Here is a 23,109-nt window from a genome sequence, read left to right on the forward strand (position 1 = left end):
AAATATTTTGCACGTCCACAGCAGATTGAACTGCCTAAGTGTTGTTTACTCGAAACATCGACACAAAGGCCTGGCTCCACGAACCTCCAATCAACAGATATTATTCCTCGAATTGGGCCGCCATAGGACTGAACCTATGGTCGGTTCTCTTCTAATGGCAAGGATTAGTTGATATCAAAGAACCCAATACATCACGATGTTAGAAAAAAGCACGGGGGTAATATTGATTAATAAGAAATGCATGTGAAACAATTTCATTGCAGGTTTATCTCCGTTAGGTGGGATGTGCATTTGGAGAAGTAATGCCCTTATCTCTGAAGACAAGTATGAATCCTTTTCGGGCATACTGGTAGCCACGCATGAGTTCGGTCACATGTGAGTAGTGCGTGTTTGAGTGAATGCGTTTAGAAATTTTTTTTTTTCGTGTGCGCATGTCTTTAGAAACTATGTGTGGCACGAATACGCTCACTTTTCCCGGAAGATAATAAACTTCTGTTGCGTATTCTCATGGCCGCTTTATATATGTTCAATAAAATTTACAAAACAAATCTTGCTTTAGAATGTACGCAGCTTTCGCGCTTGCCATAACAAAGGTCCTTACACACACCGGCATAAGAGTAACATGCTTTCAACTTCAGTTTTTGTGGTACAACTGCAGTAGTGGGCAAAGAGAAATTGCCTGCCTTCAAGGGGCTAATCGTTTGGAAGATGTAACTGCTTCAGCCTAGCCTCGTGCTAAACTGAAGCAGTTTCACAGGCCACCAAACAGCGACTTTTCCCTTAGAGTTCTGTGAACCTATTTTAAAATATAAAATAATAAACGTATGCTCTAAATGGAAGAAGCCAGTGACGAAGACACTATCACAACTGAGCATGAATCGAAATCATGTTAGCCTATTGTCTGCAAGGAAAGGGAGAAAATATGTGATTAGTCAAGTAAATTGATCTTTTAAATTGGTTTCTGGCATAACGACTGTACTTTCGCAGGTTAGGTGCGCCGCACGACGTATTTCCCGAATACGACAATATATGCGGATGGAAACTTGGCTACGCTATGAGCTACTTAGACGGCGGCGAAAGAAAACATCATTTTTCTCCTTGCAGTCAATATCTCATAAGGCTGAGCCTCAGGTATGGATCACACCTTGAATAAGTATTATCAAAGTAGTACATTTAGGCAAGGATATGCTATGGGAATGTGCCGTGTACGGGTGGAGGAACGTGTTGGACTTTCGTCGGCCGACGTGCATCATTCGTTGAGAAAATGTCTGGGCTTCAGAAATTCAAGCTATTTTGTCCAAACGCTGAACGTTACTACTGATTGGCTTCAACAGGTTGTATCATTCGAATGCTAAATACCTACGCATTATCGCTTTCAGCAGGAATTTGAATTCTAATCTTGAAACAAGTCTCGATGTTCAGTGATCGCTGTGTAGAGAACTGTGCATTTATTTTAATAATTACGGGATTATGACGGCTTAAAATCAAATTAATTATTGTTTTCCAATGCTTCACTTTGTTGGTCACACTGAGGCTTCACAGGAGGCAGCTGGAGTTATTATATTGCTTAATTAGCAATCTCATTTCTCAGAGATTGGTGTCGAAAGGCTCTAGATTTTCATCACGTTATAGGCAGCCTTAAGATTTAAGAACACACAGGAATTCTACCCTTGGGGATAATTGGGTCTGTAGAGAATTCAGCTTTGTTTTTGTGCTCTCAACTTTCGACAGCAGAGTCTGTGTTACACGATACATATATGGGTGGGATAGTGATTAGCTAATCACCAGTTTGCTATAGGTGGCGTCTAATAAAGCGAGAGCCTTGAACAGCTCATGAGTAGCGCCCTCAGAATGTGTTCGCAGAAACTGTGCTCGAGATGTGTCCCCGACATTCCGCGGGATTCCGCGGGATATCTGTGGGGCTCTTGTATACAGTGGCCGTAAGTTATAGTCCATCATCAGCCGGACTATACCCACTGCAGGGCGCAGGCCTCTCCCATTCTCCCACAATTGACCCGGTTCTGTGCATCTTGAATGCATCTGGATGCATGTGGATGCATCTTGCATCCACTTGACCCCTGTGAACGTATTAACCTCATCCACCCACCTAATTTTCTTTCTGCCCCTGCTACGCTTTCCTTCCTTTGGAATCCAGCTGGTTACTCTTAGAGACCATCGGTTATCCTCTCTTCGCACTTCGTGTCCTGCCCATATCAATTTCTTCTTGATTTTCACTAGAATGCCAATAACTCAGTTATTTCTCTGACTCACTTTGCACGCTTCCAATCTTTTAATGTTACACCTACCATGTTTCGTTCCATAGCCCTCCGCGTTATCCTCAACTTAAGTAAAACCCTCTTCGTTAGCCTCCACGTTTCAGCCCCATAGGTGAGCACAGGTAAGATGTAACTGTTGTATACTTTCCTCTTGAGCGATACCGGTAAGCTGCTAGTCATAATCTGCCAGTGCTTGCCAAATGCTCTTCATCCCAATTTTATTCGCCTTGTTATTTCCCTTTCATGACCCGGATGTGCGGCTACTGACTGTCCTAAGTAGACATATTCGCCTACCACTTCCAGTGCTTCGATCCCTATTGTTAACTGCTGTTCCTTGCCCAGGCTGTTCAACATTACCTTAGTATTCAGCATATTAATCTTTAGGCCTACTTTTCGATTTCTCCTGTCTAGATCATTAGTTGCAATTGTCCCTGAGTGTCCTAACAAGACAATGTCGTGAACGAATTGCAGATAACCAAGATATTCTACATCACCCCTGATGTCTAACTGCTCCCATTCCATGTCGTTGAGTATACCCTCTCAGCAAGCTGTAAATAGCACAGGAGAGATTATGTCTCCTTGCCTAAAGCCTTCCTTAATTGCAATTTTATCACTTTCTTTATGCAGAACCATGGTTACTGAGCAGCCTTTACAGATATATTCTAGTATTTTGATATACGACTTACCTACACCCTGACCTCGCATGTCTGGATGACTGCTGAGGTTTCGACCGAGTCAAATGCTTTCTCGTAGCCAATGAATGCTATATGTATAGGGGCCTGCTATATTTCGGACATTTTTTATCACCTGGTTGATAGTGTGGATATGATCGATGGTAGAGTACCTTTTCCGAAATTGTGCTTATCCTTTGGTTGATTAAAGTCTAAGGTTGTCCTGAACCTATTGGAGATTACCTTAGTAAACACCTTGTACGTAACCGATAGTAAACTGATTGGTCTGTAATTTTTCATGTCTTTAGCCCTTTTCTTAGGAATTAGGATAATGTTGGCGTTATTCCATGATTCCAGTACTTCCAATGTCATCAGGAATTTCGTATACAGGGTGGCCAGTTTTTCTAGCACGGCATCTCCTCCATTCTTCAACAAAGCTGAAGTTACCTAATCCTAGTCAGCTGCTTTCCCCTTTTTCATAACTTCTAAGGCTTTCTTATTCTCGTCATTCGTTACTGACGCCTGTTTGCTCTTAACTACAGACAGTCACATTTTGTCCCGATTACTTCGGCTACAATCCGTATTGAACTCCTTGGCTACCTTGATTATTTGATGCCTAATTTCCTCTTTACAGCTTTTAGGCTATGACCGTTCTTTAAAGCATGCTCAATTTTCTCTATGTTATACTTCCTTATGTCGGCCACCATGTGCTTATTGATTATTTTTGATATCTCTGCCAGTTATATCCGTTCTGGTGGGTTGCAGACTTTCATATTTTGGCGTTTGTTAATCAAACCTTCAGTCTCATCAGGTAGCTTACCTATTAACAATTTTGCCGCCTACTTCTACCTTGCACTCAGTAATGATATCCCTGAAATTATGTTCCTTGCTTCTAGGCTAAGGTCAGCTTCCTCTGTTAGCACTGAATATCTATTCCGCAGTGAGAGCCTGAATTGTTCTACTTTTCCCCTTGTCGCTAATTCATTGATGAACGTCTTCCTCACTAATCTGTTCCTTTCCCTCTTCAAAACCAGATTAAATCGAGACCTTACCATCCTGTTGTCACTGCATCGAACCTTTCCACTTACCTCTACATCAGGCACAATTGCAGGGTTAGAGCAAAGTATAAAGTAAATTTTATTCTTAGTCTCCCCGTTATGAATTTTCCATGTCCACTTCCGGTTCTTCCGTTTGCTAAATGAAGTATTTATTATTCGTTAGTTGTTGCGCTCTGCAAACTAATACCTCCCTCCTATTATTCCTTAACCGAATGCCATAGTTTCCCATTGCTTGGGTGGTCATGCACCCAGACAGTGGGAAACTATGCCACTGTCTGGTCTCCAGCTTGCCTTCTGCCTAGCTTGGCACTGAAGTCGCCCATCAGTACAGTATACTGTGTTTTTACTTTCCCCACTGCCGATTCTACATCTGCGAAGAAGCTTTCGACTGCCTGATCATCATGACTACATATAGGCGCGTATGCTTCTACAACCTTCACTCTATACCGCTTATTAGGCTTAATTATGATGTCTTCCATACTCCTATTACTGCTATAAAATTCATCTATATTAACCGGTATATTGTTATTGGCAACGAAACCTACTTCTAGTTCTCGTCTCTCCGGCAAACCTCGATAGCACAGCACACGCTCGACCTTCAGTACAGTATATGCCTCATTTGGCCTTTTATCTAACTAAGCACTAAAACATCTCAATTCATACCCTCTATTTTTTCTAACAGCACTGCTAAACTAGCTTCACTATATTTACTAGCTAGGGTTCTAGCATTAAACGTTGCATCGACAGTTTCCAACGGCGGTCTGTCGGGAGCCAGAAATTCTTAGCATCCGCCGCTGCGTCACAGGTGTGACCGGCGCCGTGCTCTCAGAGACGAGTGTTTATTAGACTATTATTGGGAGGTTGTGGACAACTACTGCACCAGGGCGGCCAACGCCTGTTCTAGTGAGGGAGTGCTTTTTCGGAGGTGTTCGCATCAAGCCGCACGCCAAACCTGATTATGAAATTTCATCAACAAGTAGAGTTTTCCCTTTTTTAATCCAGCGGAAAATTGCGCAGCTCCGGGAGTCGAACCACGGCCCTCTTGCATGCGAGGTGGATATTCTGCCGCTACGCCGCGACTGCGCTCTTTCGTAAATTTTGAAAAGATATAGTTAGTAATAAATAATGATAGTCAGTGATGAGAAAGAGAGAGAAAGGAACAGGGTCTCTCTAGAAAGTGAAAGGGAGACACGGTTCTCATCTCCCACTCTTTCCCCTCCCCTCCCTTTCACAATCTCTCTCCATCCATTTACAACTGACTGTATGCTTTCGCATCCGCATTTCTGTCTGTTTTATTATTGAAACTAACCCCCATACGATAATGCCCAATGGACGCTGTAGGTATTTGTAATAAATAAATAAATAAAAATTCACTCTGGATCTTAGAAGAGAGAGGTAAGGAAGAGGGGAGAGTAGAGAGGGATACTCCCGAGGAGCAAATAACTAATTTTGGGAGACCATTCACAACACTGCACTGGCCACTCATCAGATTAGCTTTCAAAGTATCCGCTTCGAATAGAAAAACAGCGTTTAACTCCTACAATCAAAGGGCAAAATGCATGGAATCCTGTGTCGATGATTCTTTCAACTGAATATCAGTTCCTGAAAGTTGAAATAATAAATTTAGGCTGAGGTTAGAGCGGGTTAAATGCGAACGATTATTTAATAAGTATTGTCATTTCACTGAGGGCTTAACTGGTCATCAAATGTTTAAGTAATGCGAGCCACTAGACTGAGGTAGGAGGTGAGAGGTATCGATTTCGGTTTTGTGCCTAAAATGCATTTTGAAACATTTTAAAGCGACCATCACCGGCATCGGAAATAAATAATATTTTACGAGAAGCAGTTAAGAATTGGAAAAGGTGAAAACGTCAGTGACTGCATGTTGCAATGACAACAGTGAGACCACCAGAAGCGTATGAATGCAGTGGACCTTATTCAGAAGTTGCTATCAGGTCAGGGCTCGTAGTTTTAAGAATACCCTCCAATAACAGTCTACAGCAGATGTACCTATGAAGGGCACACCTACAGGTTAGCATCTTAGAAGCTAAAGAAAACGCTTATTTCTAAGATCTGCATAATCTCAAGTTGCGCGTGTAACTCTAGGGGGCAGGAAGAAGTCAGACAACTAAAAAAGGCTAAAGGGGCAAAAAAGGCTGAGGAGCAGCAGCTGTATTCGAGAAAATGTTTCTGAAGAGGGCAACCTCATCAGAGCGAGGAGGAAGACAAGCATACTAACTGTAATATTGGCTAACGGCAAGAGTTTTCCGGTAAAAATTCATCTTGTTCTTTGTGGTCAGACTGACATCTCTCTGTTTATTTTTGCAAATAAAAGAAACAGGTCCGGTAAGGTGACAAGCTCATGTTATAAAAAAAAGAAGGAAGGGAGACATAAGGCCGCCAGGCCGCCTCTAACTGCTTTTATTCCCTGGCTGTCTCCCCGGCTGTCAATATGGCGCACAGACGGTTTCGCGCGGGCCAAGCCCCAAACCTCTTCTTCCTCCACCTTGTTTCTCTTGCAGACGCATGGGCGAATTTCGGACAAGCTCCGCTTCCGGAGGGGAGACCCACGGCGGACAGTTACTGAAGCTTGAAGCAGAAAGTTCATAGCGGCAGTTCTACAGGCACGCCTTTGACACCACCACACTTAAGGGTTTCCAACGTGTTCATCTCCTGCGCAATGGTCTTTTTTATTACTGGGCTTATGAAGCGGTGGCCGCCCCTTTCCAGGGTTCTCGATAAGTAGTTCTCGTTTCTCAGCTACCATGCGCGCTGCACAAGCGCTTGCAGGATTTCAGTACTTCCTTTTTGTGTCTTTTTACTAAGCGAACTCCATGTTCTTCACCTCGGCCTTTTTCGGAGTTATTCTCTCGCTGCACTCTGTACAGCATCCTGTGCTTCGGTTGCGCTATTTGTCCGCTTTTTCCCTCTCTCGATTTTTCATGTGGAAAGCTGCACGACACAAGTCTTCGAGTTCGTAAGAGTACTTGCTGTCACTGCCTATTTCGGCTTGCTAACATCCAATGATTGCCGTTTCAGATGCTTCCACTCTCACCTTTTAGGGTTCTCGCATGAATTCCTCCTCGTTAGTCTCGTATTCTAGCAGACTGACAGACTCAATTGCATTGGAGGATCACACAGTGAGCATGTCGAGGGCACATGAGCCTGCTCTCTCGAAATCTTCTTGTGTAGGTGGCCCGTACACTCTCGCTATAAAACTCCTCCGGAACCTGTGCTTGCTTCCGAACTTAAGTTACTTCCTCGAGCCTTTCTGCAGTTTCAATCTGACTCTCTTGAAATTAGTATTTTCCGAAGGTATGTTGGAAAGCAAGCCAGCCGTTCCTCGGTGACTGCTGGTATCAAAATAAAACCGCTGTAATTCATCACTGCGGTCAATTACTTTGTGCGCTGTCTCAATGCAACGGCCGGGCTTCCTGTGATGATGCCTTTAAGTTGACTCGGGTAAAGAGAAGTTGGTCATAGGGTGCTCTTGGGGGAACATTTCACTTATGTCTCTTTAAGCTTGATGGTATGCTCCACATTTAGGTTGAACGGTAATTCATTGAACACAGGTTCAAGCTTAGATCGAGTTCTGTCTACATCAAGCAAGAATAGGCTCATTATGTCGTCTGGAACAACTGGAAGTTTTCTTTTGCACCGGTGGCGCGAAGCACTCTACTCCGCGCTGCGATATAACTTTACAGGTAGAAGGATCCATCATTCTTTTTAAAAAAATTGACTACTGAATGACAGCGTTGCTTTCTCAGCGTGAGCCGCATTTTTACAGTGTAAATCAGGCCGTTGTTTATTTCTAGAACCCTCGGCGAATCTTTTCCAAGAGTCTTGACCTTAGGTTCTGGTTTCCTAGAGCAGTCGAAGCGCCTTTCGGTAAAGCTGCTTCTGTTGAGGAGGATATATGCAGCTTCAGCGGGTGCTTCAGTTTCTGCCTTCATAAAACACCGGCTGCGGTCACTGCCCCGCCGGGGTGGTGCAGTGGTAAGACGCCCGACTACTGTGCCGGAGTTCCCGGGATCGAATCCCGGCCTCGGCGGCTGCGTTTCGATGGAGGCGAAACGAAGTGGCGTCCGTGTGCTGTGCGATGTCAGCGCACGTTAAAGATCCCCAGGTGGTCGAAATTACTCCGTAGCCCTCCACTACGGCTCCCCTTTCTCTCTATCCACTTTCTCTCCCACCTTCATCCCTTCCCTTACGGCGCGGTTCAGGTGTCCACAGAGCAAGTGTGACAGATACTGCGCCTTTCCCTTCCTATGAACCAACCAACCGGCTGCGGTCAGCAGGAGCAGGCGCCTAATGGACCTTGACGGGGGGAGGGGGGGGGGGGGGGGGGAGTAGCGTCATTGGTCGTGTGAAAGTTTCTTCATACTCTGAAACAGATGTGATTTCTACTGCTAAACCGTTCTCTTGCAAAGCCTGCACCTTCTCATTGAGCACGTATAAGCCGTCGTTGAGTTTTTGAGTCGGGTGTGAGAAAGCTTTCACTCAAGAATATTTCCGTTGTTTGTTTCAAAAGTTCGATTGTCCCATGGATAAGCCAGGCCTGGGAAGCGCGCTAGAAGATTCAATTCTTTGTTATGCAGTCCAGATGCCTTGGTGAGGCCTTTTTGTTTGCGGCGGGGCTCGCTGCTGGAGATCCTGGTATCTTCTTGGAAGGTTGTTGGCGTTCTTGTAACCTCGAGAAGCATCGATGGAGGACCGCACTGCAACTTCTCGTGTTTCGGCACCATAAATGTAGAAGGAGGAGGCCAGACACAGGCCGCCTCTAACTTTTTTTTTTATCCCGATTATTTTTGAATATTATTACAGTATTGCGCTACAATACCTTAATTAAAATGCTTATAACTATGAAGTATGTATAAAAATAAATAAATAAATGAGCAAGTGAGGGCTTGATGGTCGTTCAGATCCCAATATAACATTTCACACTATAGATTTGGTGCGTCTAAAATAATTCACCTGATAAAAAGCGGCAACTTCCAAACGTAGTTCCTCTGAAATAGCGTGAAGCTTCATCGAAGAATCGATTAAGTGGATATTTTTTACATTTGGTCTCCGGGGAATTCCCATGAACGCTCAGGCTTACATATTCATGCATGTGATCTGCGTGTTATTTGAAACTATGAACGCTCAAATTAGGGTAAAGTGATCATTCATATCCATATTTCCTCCATTTGGTATGTTACAAAACATAGGCTCTTGAAAGTGGGGATGCACTTTTGTCACATATGCTATTTAGTGTATGTGTTTTTGCTGCCTGCATTTCTTCAGCAATGTTACTTAGCTCTCTTTGCCTGAAAGTTACATGAGCGTCGTTTACAATCTATGGCTGCATATTTTATCCTCTAAATTTACGAATCACATTCCTCGTGCTATGTTTTAGGCTCATGATATTGTGCTTATTCCAGTCAGAAGCTGAAGACCTGTTTAGAATTCAGTTTTGTGCAAGACTACTTGGCCTACCTGCCGGGACTTTACCCAGGAGCAGTGGCCAATGGCTACAACTTCTGCAAAGCCAAGCATCCAAATATACCTGACATATATTTTCCAGTGAGTAGCACCGATTGGTTCCTGCTGTTATTTTGTGAGGTAACGGACGCCCTATAGCTTCACACCACTGTAAGAATTGTTCTAAATGTACTCACATGAGCCACACTAGTCCAGCACTCCTATTATTCTTGCCATAGATGTGATTTTTGCCGCATTGTGCAGCGAAGGAAACTGTAAATGGTATTCAAAAGGGATTATTTAATTATGTGAAAAAGTGTCATGCAAATAGCGGGCCTACGCAGCGTACTTATTGCAAGAGATTCGAAAAAACATTGATATCAATTCGAAAAGTCCACCTTTTGTTTCCGGCATTTATTGCACTTCGAGTGTGGTAGATATTTGTTTGAAACGTAAACATTATCCAGGTACTCTTGCGTAAAATAAAGACCGAGAGGGAAGGCAATAAATGGTTGCCAGCTGCCATCATGTCAGATCACAACAGATAATTTGAACTGTATTCAATTTGAACTGCTCGCACAGAAGGAATAGCGCCGGCAGGCGTAGCAATGTTTCCTTCACACAGACAACGAGCAACTGGCTTTTTTTTCTTACTTTGGACGGCAAAATTAAAAGGGACGATAAAGCTTAATGAACGTGTCACATATTTGTACTTGAAATGCTGTCTTTTCGGTTTCAGGAGCAGTCACCGTATTTATTGGTGCAATGTAGAGTGATGTGCAATGAACCGCAAGGTCAATACGGGGGCTATCGGTATTACCTACACCATGCACTGGAAGGAACTCCATGCTACGCTGCCATCCCTTCATACGTGCGTACTCACAGCCCTGTCTGCATGCTTGCATTAAATAGAGCGAAATATATATTTTGTGCCCAAAAACGAGGCGCAAGCCCAGAAAAGGATGACGCTATTCAATTTTGTCAAAACTCATAGAAAAATAAACCTAGAGGTAAACAAGCAAAGTAAAAATAAAATGGGAATAATGTAATACTCGCAGATATAAAACGAGAGTGAGACATATTATATTTTCGCGCACAAACATACGAGTGACCAAACTCATACTGTTGCGTATTTTATGGGCTAGCGTGAAATTACACGAATTTTAAGGTAAATTCTGCTCCATTACCTGTAATAAACTAAGAAATGCCAGTTTATTCTATCAAATAAAGGGCCTTATTCGCCACAATCCTAAATTCGTCACGATATTCGAGGCTCGTACGGATGTGCAACCGAATTCTTCGCTATTGCTGTAATATAGATAGAAACGAATGGAAAGGTATTGTTATTGTTTTCCTACCTATTCTGCTCTCTTATCTTCTACTTATTCAAAAACAGTGCCGTCCACAGTAGACTGGAACACGTACCATGACGGCAACCGCCAAGAAGATCACCTTTTGCTGTTGTTTTCTGCAAGCGCAAAACAACTATTAGCGCGCTGGCACATTGCACCAAATCTGATATGTATTAGCTACATTAAAGCGCGACAATCAGTGTAGGGGTGCTTAGACAGCCGTCGAGCGTGTTATATGAAGAGGGAACTGGTGAGTGCAAAGTTGAAGAATGAAAAGATAGCAAAACCGTTCAAGGGTATAAACGCGAAGAAATTATGCATTCCTCAAAATAATTATTAATTATACTCCCGGACAAGTTTTGTGGCTATGAACCCAAAGCTACAGAGCCAAAAAGCATCAGCTTACTGCGCGGCAGAATATTTTTAAAATTTTTTAATAGGTACACAGGAAGCGAATAATAATAATATTAGTTGGTTCACAGGAAGGGAAAGGCGCAGTATCTGTCGCACTTGTTTCTGTGGACACCTGGACCGCACCGTAAAGGTAGGGAGGAAGTAGGGAGAGAAAGTAGAAAGAGAGAAAGAGGAGCCGTAGTGGAGGGCTACGGAGTAATTTCGACCACCTATGGAATGCGCGGTATCTGTCACACTTGTTTTTGTGGACACCTGAACCGCGCTGTAAGGGAAGGGATGAAAGTGGGAGTAAAAGCGGAAAGAGAGAAAGAAGAGCCGTAGTGGAGGGCTACGGAGTAATTTCGACCACCTGGGGATCTTTCACGGGCGCTGACATCGCGCTGTGAGATGTCAGCGCACGTTAAAGATCCCCAGGTGGTCGAAATTGCTCCGTAGCTCTCCACTACGGCTCCTCTTTCTCTCTTTCCGCTTTCTTGATAAATTACGTGGATCATGCTCTGGAATTACATCAAAATTGTACTACAATATAGGCTAGTACAACGTTAGTGTAGTGCATTCTAAAATCAGTACACGACGACATGCAAAGGGGATGGCTCTCCATCTGCTGGGAATCTCCCGAAGCGTACTTCGGCTGCTGCTGCTGCTGCTGCTACGGCGTCTACCTGCCTGTTTCTGTACGCTTTTGCAATGCGCTTGTTTCGGCAACGTCTGTAGCGCGTGATATTCATTAACCGTAAATATACGTTCACTTAGGCCTCAAGTAGTGTAAAGAAAGACATTTCAGCGTCGTTGGAGGTTCGGAAGCCATTATTACAAGTAAAGGCGAAACTGGAACCGAGACCGTCCCTGAGGCCAGATAGGCCAGAATTATATGGTGTAGTAACACCATGTCGAAAACTGTCGAGCGCTTCCAGCCCACAGCCTTGGCTCTAGCCAGAAAGGTCCTACAATATATATATATATATATATATATATATATATATATATATATATATATATATATATATATATATATATATATATATATATATATAATGTAGGCGTATCATGATTTTCAATGGCGATCGGTCTTGGCACTACGTGGCCTCCTCGTTAAGGCGTAGGAAGGTCATGTGCATTGCGTCAATGAACAACCTCCCCTTCAAATGTTGTTGCTTCACTTTTGTAGTGTGGTTGAAAGTTGGGCGAGTTGAATCTGGTTCATTCTCAAGGTAGCGCGAGAAACGAGGACCAAGAGTAGAAGGACAAAACACGAGCGCTTGCCGGTCTTCCCACGGATCATCACTGTAAGATCGCCGAAGACAGGAGAAACGACGTAGGATGACGACCTGGAAAACCTGCTTGGCCAGCTGTGATCCGGTCAGATAATCGTAAATTTCCTGAGGTCGCTGTCCAAGCTACGGACGTGGTGCATTGGCGCAGTACCCCTGCAGGCCCTTCGGGTGGGATCAAGGCAGCACACTTATCCCGCGTAGCCGCAGTGATATCAGAGTGATTGATAATTGGCAAGTTGCCACATTTTTACGGGGTACACTGAAACTGGACGAGTAGGCGCAGGTGGTGCGGTGGCAAAATGCAGGGGCTACCCGAAGGCGAGTCCAACTTGGCAAACAGCAGCGGCGTATGTCATTGTCGACGGGGCTCTGTATGGTTGAAAAGGCTGGTGGGGTCGTAAGCGCTTGTAGCATTACTTAACAAATAACCTCGGAGATGGTAGAAACCGCTGCGTAAGGCGCTGCCGGGAACAGTTTCTGGAGATCGTGTTCAAGGTTTAGGTGTGTATGGCAGTGCCATTTGTATCGACGGCTGTTGCTGTGATATAAAAAAGTGGACACTCGTATTGTTGCAATCTCATGTCGAGCGTCGTTTCCACAATATAGCCTCCAACACAAACTCTGTCACTGTGATCGATGAACTGGGAATCAGCCCGGCAAAGATTTCCTCCTTAGCACCTCGCATAAGACTCCACAGTTTTTGTATCGAAAGCTACACTATGCTGCCCTTGAGCCTTTCTCTGTTATTTCGTCGGTGCCTGGAAGAATGCCAACTCGGGCCTTTCCTTTCATGTAGGAGGGTAACATTAGAATCAGTCTGCTATGAAATTTGAAGTGACATTACCCCTATGGCACGCAGGCACGTTCATACGGCTTAGTTAAAGTGGAACTTTATATGTGGGCTGTTAGGCTACGTTATTGCGTCATAACCTTAAAGGCGGAGCTTAAGCACAAACCGCAATGTTGTGGCGAAAAGTACACTACGTTACACTTGGGCGTTTCGCCGGAGTCTGGAAGAGCGTCTCGTTGCCTAGCAACCCGTTTCGCCGATGTTGCAGAGGAACAACGACAACGATAACAAGAAGACAAACTTCTGGTGACAACAACAACGCGGTAGTTGCCACCCTAGTAGAAACAAACAACTGCTAGTTACCCGCAGTGAGAGCTTTCGCTCCACATTCGATGCAGCAGCGTTGAACCCCTCCGCATTTTTTTTTATTTTTTTCTGCTCAGACATATACGGGTCAGCTGTCCAAAACATCTTTGCCATGTCTTTGCATACACCATTGAACTTTCATTGGAGAGTTGAATCCGGACTGAAGGAGCAGTTCGGGCCATTCTTTTTTAGTGAAGTCCATCAGGAACAGAGTTTCGAAAGAGTTTGACGTCGTCATGGATGACTCCCGGTTCTCTAACCGTGCACGTGTTGCTCTCTTCAGAAAACTCAACAAGGGGTGAAGTTTGACGTCACCCGGCCACATGTTGTAGCTTGCTACAGCTACACATGCAGATTTCTCCAACCAGTCTTCTAGATTTTCGCATGGAAAATATCGGAGGGTCGGCAGTTCCCGCGGCCGCGAATCACGACAGATGGCGGGTACCGACAGTCTGCATGCCTATTTCAGGCTGGGTGGTCGCTGATGATAGTGCGAGTGAAACTTCAGAAGCCCAGACTATGGTCAAAGGTCTTGAAGCCAGTAGATGGCATGATGTACAAGCGTCACCACGGTAGGAAATTATTCATGCACATGTGAGTCTCAGCTTCCTGTGGGAGTCCATTCAACGGAGCTATTTTTCGAGCACCTCCAACCGATGTCACGTGTAGTCCAGTACGTCAGGCGGGGTTTGAAACGTCTCAGGAAGAAAGTCGCAGTGTGATGACAGCGGATGGGAATAGCAACCAAATCGACAGCATCCGATCTTAAGACACAGCGTTTTTTGGAACGAGGCCTCGCGAGCACGCGAACACCGCGTTTTCGTGTTTCTGGGAGAACTATGACTACGTAAAGACTAGAACAATATGTTTTGAAGTTGAAAGCTTCACTAGGCTAGTCAACACCGGGTCTGGCGTGCGTGTAATCACTATTAGCCTCAGCTGCGCATGCGCGAACTCGCCGAGTGACGTCACTAGGAGAGGCGCAGGTGTTTGAAGCGAAAAGCTTCACTACGAAGGTCAGAGCCGAGCTTCGCGTATGCCGTGACGTCACAGCCAAGGCCAAATGCGTAGCCCCCTCACCAAGCTCTGCCGGCGTTGCCTAGCAATACTTAAGAGGTGTGCGACTCCTCTTAATTAAAAAAAAAAAGTATCCTTCCGGGAATTGAACCTCCATACCATGGACCCCTAGCCGAGCGCTTTACCTCTGTGCCACGCCGCGTGCTTTTTTTTTTTTCCTTTATTGCATGTACATACTTCAAGAAATTTAACCAGATCGCATTCCGCAACCTGTCAGTACACAGTTACACCAGCATCGAGCGCTCACTTCGATCACTCATAAAAATTCCGGGAGACATATACATGCATCAAGTAAATGTAACCAAGCAAGAGGTAGATCCTGAGCAGCATTTACCCCCCGCACCATAGCACATTGTTCTCTGAACAGAAACTTCAATGAACGTGGTGGCTCTCGTGGCGATCGGTTATGCGCCTCTTCCACAGGCTAAAAAGTCCAATGAGCACAAAAAGGTCACATGACGCCTCAGAAGCTTCTTTTGTAGGCAAAAACCTTATAGTATAGGGCGTAATATCAATGTCCTTTTTGAGAGTCCGTTGAAGAATGTCCCAAGAAAACACTGCATCACAACAATACACTTAGCACTTATCTATAGTTTCTGTCTGCTGACACGGTCAGTAGACTGTGCCACGCTGAGTGTTGCGAAGCGCTGCTCATAATTCCGCTTGTGTACCGTGATGATGACAGCTCGATTCCACGCGTGAATGATACTGCGATTGGCGCGCAATTTGAAAATACCAAAGACTAAAATAGTTAAGTATTTCAAAAGGGCTTTAGGCATCTCCCCCCCCCCCCCCCCCCCCCGCCCCCTCCCGAACTCGTCGACAGAGAGGTTTCTAGCTATGGGAATGCATAATGCCTGGGAAGAGATTGCTAAAGCGGCCAGGGAGGCCCAGATTTGGCGGCTCAACTCCACTGTAGTGGGCCGAAAGGGACTAGAACTGCAGCTTCAGTGGGGTGAGCCACCCTATGTCGCTGAACTCCTGGAGCTTGAGACGCAGAAACTATCCAAATTGCACCGATCCCTAAGAATATGAACCCGATTCATGAAAGGAACGAAGACAGCATGGAGCAAAATGTATTCAAAGCAAGCTAATAAACGCCCTCCTGAGGAATCAGCCTATTTCAATGCTGCCTGCGGGCTATAAGGGGCCGCGGGCATAGCAGTGGTAGATGGGAACAACTCCCAGAAAGTAACTGGATCGATTAATACGCGTAACGCTTTAATAGCTGAAGAAGCTGCGACAGCGCTAGCATTACAGGCAGAGCAGAGATAGTGGAGTTTCAGCGTCCGTGTGCTGTGGAGCGGGTGCGGTTCGCAACAGCTCAGCCAATTTCTGGCTCTTGTGCCCAGCCAATCTTTCCTGTGACACGTCAAAACGATCAACGGATCCAGGAAGGTACACGGACCCTAACCACTGCCATCTTTTGGATGTGCCCCGCGATCTTCGAGAATCATCCAGTGAAAACGCCTCTGACAGCCACGCCGCCGCACTAGGCCTCGCCTCATCGAGGCGACCCTGTCCGGCGCGCCGCGTTCCTCAGTCCCCAACAACCATGGAGGAACCAGTGGATGCAGACATACCCAACCCACAAGACTATCGCCCTGGTGAGTGGAAAACTGTCCTACGTGCTTATCGAGCTCAAACCTCAGATTCAAACGCGGCCTCAAAAAACCCATCAACGGCCTCAGTTCACGTCAACCCTAACGGAAGCAACGCCGGCGCGCCGTCGGACGCTGCGCCTGGAACCTCTCGAGCCCCGCACCAGGAGACGCCGCACTTACTACGCATGACGCGCGCGGTTGTGCACAAAAGTAAACAACTTGCCGCGCTGCCGGCAGGCACGATCCGAGTCGTATTTCGCCCGAGAGGCGGGCTCTCCCTGGAAAAGCTTCCAGCTCCAAGTCTCTTGCAGGCACTGCATGCAACTCCGAGCTGCTCAGTGATGGGCGAACTGCACATCAGAGTTCATCCCACAAACAATACCTTCACGGTAGCGACGGTGGCGGAGGCAACAGCTCTCGCCTTAGTGAACATGCAGGAAATCACTATAGATGGAAAGAAATTCCCGGTAGCCGCGTATATCGCGGCACCTCCAGCGGCAGTCAAGGGTGTTATTTCCCGTGCATACTGGAATGAAGCACCAGATGAAATACTGAAGGACTTGCAGTATCGCAACCCGGAGGCCAATATCATAGCGGCTCGACGCATGGGGAAAACGTCGTCAATTCTAATAACATTTGCTTCTGGTCCGGTACCCCACACCATCAAGTACATGTGTGTTGTACATCGATGCACCAAATACAAGGGCAGCCCTGAAGCTTGTACAAACTGCCGGAAACCTGGTCACAGGTACGATGTGTGCCCTCTCCCAAGAAGCGGACTCTGCCCCCGATGTGGAGAGAATCACGACAGGCAAGAAGACACTTGCACGCCGAAATGCATTCTTTGTGGTGGGAACCACCTTACCGGTACAGGCTCATGCAAAGCCAGGACCCCCCAGCATCGACGACGGACAGCGCCGAAACCCAAAACAGCAGTGCCCACGGCAAAAGACTTTCCACCCCTAGTGCCTCGTCAGGATCGCCAGCCAGCCTGGACCAAAGCCAGCAGTACACCCCAAACATCACGGCGGGAGGAAGAGATAGCACTCCTGCGGGAAGAGGTAAGGCATTTAAGGGCAGCCGTTAGCTATATTCCTTCCACATCCAACCAACCCCCTCAATCGCCAACACCCCAATCGTTCACACCCCCTCCCAAAAAAAAAACGCAGACCAGAAGACGTTCCAGACATTGACTCCAAATTCAAAGACTTTGCCCAAAACCTAGAAGCCAAGATTCTGGCTCAGACTCAAACGTACATTGAAACCGCCATGGCTAGGCTTACAGAAACAATTATCAGACAAGTAACCACAGCCATTATGCAACAGATTCCAAAAATGATAGCTGGAATGCCTTCGAACACCCCAGCTAACAACCCTACACCAACTTCCATCCTTCGCCCTCCTACCCTCCAGCATGGCCCTGTCGACAGGAGGCAGTAACCCCCGACTACGCATTTTGCAATGGAACTGCAGGGGGTTTCGCCGCAAACGAGACCCCCTGCAGCAACTACTATCTGCTTCTTCCACACACCCCGATATATTAGCGTTCCAGGATGCTGGAACAAATGTATCACTACCAGGTTACGCTCTGGTACCATCTGACATCACTCCCAACCCTAGGGTTACCACGTATGTTCAACACTTAATTCCATACACTTGTCACGAAATACACTCCCCGGTGGCTCACACATATTTAGAATTAATCCCGTCTACTCAGAAATCCTATCCCCTATTCATCCTTAACTGTTACCTCCTTCCGAGGCAGCCGGTCGCCGAATTAATTGCTCTCATTAAAGCTGCATCCACAGTGGCAAAAAAGGACCCCCTCATTATTATAGGCGACTTTAACTGCGCACATGTAGACTGGGGCTACATGCGCACCAACAAGAGAGGAGCGGAATTACACAACACCCTTCAGATACAGGGCCTCTCTATATATAATGATCTCAGCACACCTACAAGAATCGGCAATAGTGTCACCACCGATACTAGCCCAGACCTTACATTCGGCCGAAACCTCCCAACACTGGTATGGAGCAACTCGAATGAGACCCTGGGCAGTGACCATTATATAATAACTATAGAGCTTGACTTTGCCAAAAAAGCTAAAATCTACCGTGTCCGGCAAACTAGCTGGGATAATCTGCGTAAGCACAGAGAGGCCAGAACATTAAAGACCCCCTTTAACCTCCACACATGGATGACACAGCTCAAGGAGGATGTCCAGGCTTTCACGCAAACTTTAGACACCACCCCCGAGACTCCCATTGCAGATAGTAGGTTAATGCACCTTCTCGAAGCACAGAAGAGTATCCTTGCGCGCTGGAAAAAACATAAGCATAATCGAAAGCTTAAACTTAAACTGGCGCAAATTCAAAAGCAAGTAGAGGAGCACAGCGCCGCCCTCAGTAAACATAACTGGCACCAAATATGCGATGGGTTGCGAGGTAATCTCTCCTCCTCCAGGGCCTGGCATCTTCTTCGACACATGATAGACCCCACACAAACTAAAAAGGAAACTCGGCTTACCCTCAAAAGGCTTATCCATAAACATCGATGTAGTCAGCAATCGCTCTTAGCCCAACTGCAATCAACTTATACTACTGTGGGCCAAGCAATATCCTATCCAAACTACATAGGCCCTGATCAACCCTCCCTAGATGCCGCCATTATGGAGATCGAAGTTAGATCAGCCCTCCTTAAGCTACGCAACTCAACCCCTGGAGAGGACAAAATCACCAATGTCATGCTCAGAAACCTAGATGACCGTTCTCTTTCCCTGCTCACTGAATACTTTAACGAGTGCTGGGAAGCGGGGCAGCTACCGGATGAATGGAAGCACGGTAAAATAATATTCATTCCTAAACCAAACAAGCCCATAAATGCCCAAAATCTCCGCCCCATCTCCCTGACATCATGCCTGGGGAAACTCTTTGAGCATGTCATCCTCAACCGTCTTACGCAACACATGGAATCCCATGGACTGTATCCCCATAGCATGCTAGGTTTTCGAGCTCATTTATCGGCGCAGGACGCCCTACTACAGATTTCAAATGCTATCCTCAATGATATGCCACACCACACCAGAGCAATACTGGCAGTAGACCTCACCAAAGCATTTGATAAGGTCACGCACAGTGCTATCCTGCAAAGCATTCAAGAGCTGCAGCTAGGGCCTAAGGTCTATAACTATATCAGGGCCTTCCTGAACGGACGCACCGCCTCCCTGCATATAGATGATATACAGACCCCCTCTTTCACACTTGGTAACATTGGCACCCCGCAAGGCGCAGTGTTGTCGCCATTCCTTTTTAATATTACCATGATCCCGCTGGCAAAGGCTTTAAGCAGTATCCCACACTTGGGACACACCATTTACGCGGATGATATCACGGTTTGGACCACATACGGCTCGGATGGAGACATAGAATCTACACTTCAAGAAGCGGCCACAGCTATATCTACCCACACGGAAAAAATTGGCCTTGAATGCTCCCCGACAAAGTCAGCACTCTTTCTACTCCGGCCGCGGCGTGTTCCTACCGCCCCCATAACAATTTATTTGCACGATACTCCCATACCACAAACCCCCAACCTCCGCATTCTTGGTATGAACTTACAGGACACGGGGAAAAACGACCTTACCCTGAAGGCACTAAAACAGTCTACTTACTCCGTCATCCATCTTTTGAGAAGGGTTTCACACTCACGAGCCGGCCTAGATGAAGCTGACAATTTAAAGGTACTACATGCCTTTGTGCTCAGTCGTATTCTTTACACCTCTCCTTACCTGAACCTCTCCTGTGCAGACAAAGATAAAATCAACGCCTTAATCCGCATGGCTACCAAAGCAGCGCTCAACCTACCGAAGACCACTAGCACGGACAGGCTCTTAAAACTAGGAATGCACAACAATATACAAGAACTTATAGAGGCACATCGGTACACACAGTACCTTCGGTTGGCTGGCACGCAAACAGGACGACATATACTGGACACTCTCGGCATTCACATACCCGCACATGCTGAAGAGTTAAACCCTCTCCCTCAGGCCGTGCATTCAGCGCTTATCCTCAAACCTCTTCCTAAGAACGTCCACCCAGAACACCATCAATCCCGCCGCGTCGCGCGAGCCAAAGCTCTCCATAAACACTATGGGACTGCAGAGGATGTCCGCTGGGTGGACGCCGCATGTGGTTCAGACCGTTCGGTAGCCGTGGCCTACAATCCAGCAGCCCCCCCACTCACTCACTTCATAGACCCTCCCTGTAACTCGGAAGAAGCAGAGGAAGTGGCTATAGCCTTAGCAATCGCCCAAACAGATGCGGCTTACATACTTAGCGACTCCAAAACAGCCATACTTAACTTTGCCCGCGGACGCGTCCATCCTCCCGCGTGGCAAATATTGAGAATGTGCACCCGAATTCTGACAGGCGTATTGAGCTTATATGGGTGCCGGCTCACTCTGGCAATCCCGGAAATGAGGCCGCCGATAACATAGCCCGAGGACTTATTAGCCGGGCAAATGGCGACCCATGCCGGGACTTCTCGAGGGAGCGGGCACATACATTTTCTGAGCTCACACAGCAAGCACGCCTTGCCCGTCGACTCTACTCCCCTCCCCACTCCCAGCTGTCGCACTCCCAACAAATCCTCTGGAGGCGTCTTCAAACCCGAACGCTTCTCACCCCTCAACGCCTATCCTACTACCGACCCGTTTCCCCTGAGTGCACTCTCTGTGGAGAGTTGCACGCCACCTTGGACCACATTCTTTTCGGCTGCCCTGCCGATCCTCCCCCGCAGGGACAGCCCGCCATCGGATCATGGGAGGAATGGGAGGCCCTCCTTACGTCGCAGGACCTGGACATACAACGTCGCTGTGTGGACCGGGGTGCCAGTGCCATGGCCCTACGTGACCTGGACACATGCACGTAATGTGAGGGCCGTGCGGTGGCCCTGGGCCCTTGAAGGGTCCGAACTCGCTCGTTTAATAAAGTTTTTTCCTCCTCCTCCTGTACAGGCACTAAAGACAAAACTATCCTTTCAGATAATAATGCGGCTGTTAGTAATTTCGGCAAAGGTCTAATTTCCAAGCAGGCGGGCAGTCTACTGAGAAAGCATCCGCTAAACCGAGAGGTTTCCGTCATCTGGGTTCCAGGTCTACCAGGCAATGAGGCTTCCCATCACCTCGCCCGAGATGTATACACCCGAGCGGCCATAGAGACCCCGCTATCCGGAGTCAAAGACCCCCTCATCACGTACAAGGAGCTCTGTGAGACTCCAGACTAAATAGAAGGATCTATCCACCATATGATAGGTCTCTAATACCCTCAAAATGCAGGGCCTGGCGAAACATTCAGGCCAATCGTTTCTTTCCTCATGTTACTCTGCATAATGAGTTCACAGATGACCCAGAGGCTTGCAATCTCTGTAACGTACCTCTTAGTCAAAATCATCTAATTTGGCAATGCCCCGATTCTCCGGGAGCTAAAGAAACTGATCCTCTTGATAAAATTACCTGGGAGTCCTAAATCCGCAGCCCAAATGCGGATGAACAAAAGATCGTCCTACGCCTGGCGGAGGAGGCTTACTCCAAGACCTTCTCTGTGGCGACGGCACAGGAGAGCCGGCAAGGAGATCCTCACCCTGGCTGAGCCCATGCCTCGAGGCCCATGTCGGTGTAAATAAAGTCTTCTCATTCTCTCTCAACCCCGCCGGGGTGGTGCAGTGGTTACGGCGCTCGACTACTGTTCCCAAGGTTGCGGGATCGAATCCCGGCCACGGCGGCAACTTTTCAATGGAGGTGAAAAGCAAGGCGCCCGTGTGCTGTGCGATGTCAGTGCACGTTAAAAACCCCAGGTGGTCGAAATTTCCGGAGTCCTCCACTACGGCGTCTCTCATAGCCTTAGTTGCTTTGGGACGTTAAACCCCTCAAACCAAACCAAACCAAACCATCATTCTCCCTCACTCAATTAGGGTAACGTCAAGGATGTGACATCACCCATCTGCCATCAGCTATCAGGACAAAGCCGGAACGAGTGCGCTCCAACGCCGCCGGGCGGCGCTTCTTGCCTTCCGAGAGTGAGATGCTGCGCCTTTCCTTTCCTGTAAACGAAATATAGAACGCCAGTGAACTTAGACGCGCTCGACATGGAAGCCAGGGAGAGTTTCTAATGGCGCAGAAGACTTGAGAAATTAACTTATGATCCCGAGGTAATCACTGCTTTTCGCTACGTTATCCATACATAGCAGAGCTAAGCCATGTTTAATGTTTAGCTCGCGATGCGTTAAAAAAGAGCCAAATGTACGCACTGCATGGTTATGTCTCCTTCTGTACCACGTACTTTGCGAAACTGTCAAGAATTTTGCTTTCGAATTGTTTTGCTAGTGTGTGAAATTTTTATTTTAATAATTTCTTTCAGATTTGTGTACGCGGCCGTTGCGAGTACAGACAATGGACAGGCCGTTGATAGTGTGGCGTCGAGCATCGATCTTCACCGTCAGCGTATTCTCTCATATTTCATGGTCGGAATGCGCTGTTGTAACCAGTTTTCATAGACCTGGGTTCAGCCTGATGGGAGATGTTCATTGTCACCGCAAATATGCTCATACAATCAAATACATTTTTTATAAACCAACTGCAAGAGCACTTTGTTCTTGCTGTATTTTGTCTGTTCAAGTGTAAAGACATGGTTCTTTCTACAAGCGTCTGGAGATTACATATTGGTGGTGCAATAGACTACCTCTTTTTACTGCCCTTGGGT

The 23,109-nt window shown here is 46.7% G+C and overlaps 2 protein-coding genes across 2 annotated transcripts; both read left to right on the forward strand.

Annotated features, from left to right (window-relative positions):
• The first annotated feature begins 239 nt into the window (after window positions 1-239).
• Window positions 240-22,989, forward strand: LOC146175699 (A disintegrin and metalloproteinase with thrombospondin motifs like). Its single transcript, XM_084582074.1, has 5 exons — window positions 240-375; window positions 988-1,131; window positions 9,429-9,570; window positions 10,208-10,339; window positions 22,768-22,989. The coding sequence occupies exons 1-5, from the start codon at window positions 284-286 to the stop codon at window positions 22,813-22,815; spliced, it is 558 nt and encodes a 185-aa protein (XP_084438200.1). The 5' UTR covers window positions 240-283; the 3' UTR covers window positions 22,816-22,989.
• On the forward strand, window positions 16,053-21,566 carry LOC146175700 (uncharacterized). Its single transcript, XM_084580721.1, has 2 exons — window positions 16,053-17,406; window positions 21,504-21,566. Exons 1-2 carry the CDS (start codon window positions 16,297-16,299, stop codon window positions 21,564-21,566), a joined length of 1,173 nt encoding a protein of 390 aa, XP_084436847.1. The 5' UTR covers window positions 16,053-16,296.
• Window positions 22,990-23,109: the final 120 nt, after the last annotated feature.

This window comes from Amblyomma maculatum, chromosome 10 (genome assembly GCF_055883805.1).
Source record: "Amblyomma maculatum isolate TAMU_Amacu chromosome 10, ASM5588380v1, whole genome shotgun sequence".
NCBI classification, from domain to species: Eukaryota; Metazoa; Arthropoda; class Arachnida; order Ixodida; family Ixodidae; genus Amblyomma; species Amblyomma maculatum.